The sequence below is a fragment of the Palaemon carinicauda genome, chromosome 2 (assembly GCF_036898095.1).
Source record: "Palaemon carinicauda isolate YSFRI2023 chromosome 2, ASM3689809v2, whole genome shotgun sequence".
In the NCBI taxonomy this organism is placed as follows: domain Eukaryota; kingdom Metazoa; phylum Arthropoda; class Malacostraca; order Decapoda; family Palaemonidae; genus Palaemon; species Palaemon carinicauda.
In genome coordinates, this window is record NC_090726.1 from 148,129,991 (window position 1) to 148,134,822 (window position 4,832).

At 39.0% G+C, this 4,832-nt stretch overlaps 1 protein-coding gene across 1 annotated transcript; it reads left to right on the forward strand.

The window, feature by feature from the left end:
- The first annotated feature begins 1,687 nt into the window (after positions 1-1,687).
- On the forward strand, positions 1,688-3,782 carry LOC137620576 (uncharacterized). The gene is made up of 2 exons (XM_068350834.1): positions 1,688-2,456; positions 2,545-3,782. The coding sequence occupies exons 1-2, from the start codon at positions 1,688-1,690 to the stop codon at positions 3,780-3,782; spliced, it is 2,007 nt and encodes a 668-aa protein (XP_068206935.1).
- Positions 3,783-4,832: the final 1,050 nt, after the last annotated feature.

Below are 4,832 nucleotides of genomic sequence, written 5' to 3' on the forward strand. Positions count from 1 at the left end.
GCCTGAGGTCCTCTGGTTCAGAATGTGCGCCCCCCACCCTTCTTTTGATGCGTCCGAAAACAGTGTCAATTCCGGGGGGAGGACGAGAAGATCCACTCCCTTTCGCAGGTTCTCGTTGACCAGCCACCACCGCAGGTCCGCCTGTTCCGAAGGTCCTATCGGGACCAGGAAGTCCGGGGAATCGGATCCTTCATTCCACCTGGACTTGAGCCACCACTGCAAGGATCTCATCCTGAGACGGCCGTTTGGAACCAGACGGGCCAGGGAGGACAAGTGACCTAAGAGACGCTGTTACGATCCCGTAATAGTTTGTAAGAAATAATTCTTTCCAAAACTACTGTTTTGGGTTATTTCATATTCTTCAGATACCATAGTTCCCTAATCATATGTCAATATTACTGTTACAGCAGGTGACGTTGGAGGCGTGAGGTGTACTTCAGGCGGGACACGGAACTCTGCAGTAGACGAGAGTGGACGTTTGAATAGCTGTGCGTTGTGAGTGTGATTATGGCTATACTTCAGTGATCGTCCTGGGTATCGTGCATCGTTGGCTACGAAGGTAGCGAGTTTATTTAGAAAGCGCGCTTTGTGGAAGCTGAATGCTTCAATGGACTTGCACGGTATAGGTTCCCGGACGATATAGTTGATGAGGATTTGCCTCAATGAGGAAGTTAGCCCTGTTGACTGTTGGTAGCAACGATGTGTTATGTCCCTCTTGCAGATGTTCCCGTGGGGTGTCCCCCTGATCATTTGGATCAGTATTATTAATTACATAATACTTGCCTCACCTCCGTTTAAGAAACTGTAACTTACAGAATTTCATTAACTATTGTAACTTTCAATTGGATTGTTTGTAACTTTTTTCATTACTTCCTTTATACGTTTATGGGTTCTTTTTTTGTTAATAATTATTTAAAATGTTTTGGTATGTTTTATTATTCCACTCTAATGTCTCTGCTGAAGATCATTATTATTAAAGCTCAAGCTATATATGTATAAAGTGATAAAAGGTCAATAAATTAAATATGTTATGTGCCGGAATCTGTCGGCAATAAAAACTTTCAAGTATTTAAGAATTGGTCCGTAACATATTTTTGGCATCCTCAGCGGGATCTTCAGCAGTGTCATTGGGTTGGATTGTGTAATTAATGGTAAAAACATGGAAATTGAAACTACTGACGATGCCGCTCGTTTTCTTAGTAGAGACAATTGGCGTAGTAAATTGTTTACTATTAAAAAATCGGAACTGCTGGTTGTGTCGAATTATTTAGAGTTGGATTTTACGCTTAGTAGTACTAATGATGACATAAGGAAAGGTATTATAGCGCATCTTGTTCCGGATGGAGTGGACGTTGACTTCAAGCTTTTGGAGGAAGAAATCGACGAAGACTGTGAGGTAGTGAAGCTTCGACTGAAACTGGATTTGAAAAAACTCGAGTTTGAAGATGAACAGAAGCGGCGTGAACATGAACTTAGTATGAAGCAGTTAGAAAATGAACAGCAGAAACGTGATCATGAGTTGGAGTTGGCCAGGCTGACGGGTTCCCAATCTCCCATTTCTGGTAATGAAGATTCCCGTATGTTGAAGTACGTACCAAAGTTTGACGAGAGTGACGTCGTAGAATTTTTCATAGCTTTTGAGAAGGTAGCGGCAAATTTCAATTAGAGTGAGGATAGGTGGGCATTCATGGCTCAGACTGCTTTCTCCGGGAAGGCCCTAAAGGCTTGGGCTTCTCTGTCGTTAGAAGATAGTAAAGATTATGCTAAAGTGAAAGAAGCCATTTTAAGGATTTATGAGATGGTTCCTGAAGCCTACAGAGTAAAGTTTCGTGACAGTCGAAAATCCTCCAATCAAACTTTCGTGGAGTTTGCTCGTGAAATGGAGAAACATTTTGAAAATTGGTTGAGATCCAGCGATGTCAAGAGTGAGTATGCTAAATTGTGTCAGTTAATGTTATTGGAAAATTTTAAGCACAATTTGCCTAAAGACCTTTGCATTTTCTTAGATGAAAAGAAAATTGACAATTTAGCGAGTGCTGCTCGGTTAGCTGATAGGTATGTGATAACACATAATAGTTATTCTAAGCCTGCTGCTAAAGGTAAATATAATACTTGTGAAACTGTTAAATTGCCTACAGGAGTTAACGTAACTGCTAATGATGGTAATCAATTTAAGAGTAGTCCTGCTTCTCCCCAAAAGCATTTTAAATCTAAGTACCAGGGCAGGGTAACTTGCTTTTGTTGTGGTAAAAATGGGCATATAGCTAAGTGTCCTAAAAGGGATTCTGCCATGCTCGTTAATAATAAAAAGGTAGTGAATGACGACTTTAAGTGGTTTAAATCTCAAGGTAAAATCAGCACACTTGAAAGTTGGCAAGAGTGTCATAATGTCAATGTACTTAGAGATATAGGGTCTTCTCAATCTTTAATTTTACGGAAAGCCATTCCAGTGGGCAGTAAGTGGTTGAATGAGCATAAGCTTATTAAAGGTGTTGGAAACGAGTGGATATCTTGCCCGGTAGTTGAACTGTATTTTTTTTTCAGACATTGTTGCCAGGGAGGCTAAGTTTGCGGTTGTTGATACTCTCCCCATACCTGAGGTTGATGTTGTTTTGGCAAATGATCTTGCTCAAGGTAAAGTAAGTTGTAATCCGACAGTTTTTGCCAATCCACAGGTGTTAGTACCTAAACCTGAAACTGTGCTTGTGACAACTAGGTCAGGCAAAAGTACCGATTTTGAAGTTGAGCATCCTGATTTGGAGAGTTTGTTTAATGCAGATTCATTAGATCACGTAAGTAACAATAAATCTATTTGCTCTGAAGAAGTAATGAATTGGAATAGAGATGATTTAGTAAAGGTTCAAAATGAAGACATTGAGATTAAAAATATTAAAATTAAGTTGAAAGAGGGTAGAGGAGTAGATTATGAAGTGGATAATGAAGTTCTCTATAAAGTAATTGTTCCTATTCGGAAACGAGAGGGAAATCTGTTGAAGCATAGGGTAATTGTTGTACCTTCTAAATTCAGAAATGGTATATTAAGAAAAGCTCATGATGATTTGTTTGCTGGTCACTTGGGTATTACTAAAACCTTTGATAGGGTTAGGAAAAATTTCTATTGGAAAGGTCTGAAAAGAGATGTCAAGAAATATTGTAAGACGTGTCACCAGTGCCAAATTTCTGGTAAGCCTAATATGGTAATTCCTAAGGCTCCCCTTTCTCCCATTCCTTCTTTAGGAGAACCCTTCGAGCATGTAGTCATTGATGTTGTGGGTCCCTTACCTCGTTCGAAAGTAGGGTCTGAGTACGTATTAACTATCATAGACAGGTTAACCAGATATCCCGAGGCTATCCCTCTTAAGTCCCAGAAAGCTAGGGTCATTGCCAAACATTTGATCACTTATTTTTCTAGGTTTGGTCTCCCTAAAACCATCCAGTCTGATCGTGGAACTAATTTTTTATCTAAACTATTGCTGCAGCAGTTTAAGAATTTTGGAATTGAACATAAACCTTCTACTCCATACCATCCGGAGTCACAGGGAATTGTAGAAAGATTCCACCAAACTTTGAAGGCAATGATTCGGAAGATGTGCAATGAAAAGGTTGGTTTGTGGGAAGAATATCTTCCTTATTTGTTGTTTGCAGTACGGTCTATACCAAATGAGTCGACAAATTTTGCTCCATTCAACTTGGTGTTTGCTCATAAAGTAAGAGGTCCATTAGACTTGTTAAGAGAAGTTTGGGAAGGTAATGGGCCGAGTGAAGTGAATATTGCTATTTAATTAATGATGGTAAGGGCAAGCTTTACGAAATGTGGGAAATAGCAAAGAGTAATTTACTGAAGAGTCAAAGTAAGATGAAGTCTTTGTATGATTTAAAATCTAAGGAAAGGGTCTTTGTTCCTGGAGATAAAGTACTGGTTTTGTCACAGGGAGTAAGGGGTTCGTTACAGAATAAGTTTTTGGGACCCTTTGAAGTTCTAAGCAAAGTGAATGATTTGAATTACATTATTAAGCTTCCTGATCGTAATTTGCAATGTCATATTAACATGTTAAAAAAGTACTTTGATCGAGAGAAAGCAGTGGTTTTGTCTGTTTCAGAGGAGGTTAACCCTTTTACCCCCAACGCTATTTGGAACTTGGTAACCCTTAACCACCAGGCGTTTTTTTTTTTTAAGCACATTTTGCAATATATTTTTTTTAAATTGCTCTAACAGCCGTAATTTTTGTCATAGAGAGGTCAGGTTGGTCTCATTATTTTCTAAAATGCCTGAAGTTTCTCATAAAGTTATCAAAAATATGCAAAAAAATGTAAATAACAGTTTTTTGCAAGGACGTACCGGTACGTCCATGGGGGTAAAGGGATGAGTTTACCAGTATGTCCATTGGGGGTAAAAGGGTTAATTCGAAATGTGTAACTTCGGAGAAAGAATTTGCTTAGCCGGGTAATAATTCTGTTTTGTTACCTAATGTGTGTAGAAGTCCTATCCTGAGTACTAACCAAATTAATGGATTACTGAAAGTGTTAATGAAGTTTCCCGAGACTGTCAAGAGATACACCAGGTAGGACCACTTTAGTACAGCACGATGTTGAATTAGAGAGTGAAACGCCAATTAAGCAAGCCCCTTATCGCTTAAATCCTGTTAAGAAAGAATTTGTTGAAAAGGAAATAAACTATTTGCTAACTAATAATTTAATTACACCCAGCAGCAGTTCGTGGAGCTCACCAGTTGTAGTTGTTGCAAAGGAGAATGGACAAAGTCGATTATGCATTGATTATCGCAAGGTCAACAAAGCAACAAAGGCAGATTCTTTTCCTATTTCGCGTGTTG

What these genes read in the sequence shown, in the direction of transcription:
- LOC137620576 (XM_068350834.1), top strand. Translation starts at nt 1,688, where the DNA reads ATGGCTCAGACTGCTTTCTCCGGGAAGGCCCTAAAGGCTTGGGCTTCT. An exon ending in GAAAGCCATTCCAGTGGGCA is followed by an intron (nt 2,457 to 2,544) that starts GTAAGTGGTTGA and finishes TTTTTTTTTCAG; the next exon opens with ACATTGTTGCCAGGGAGGCT.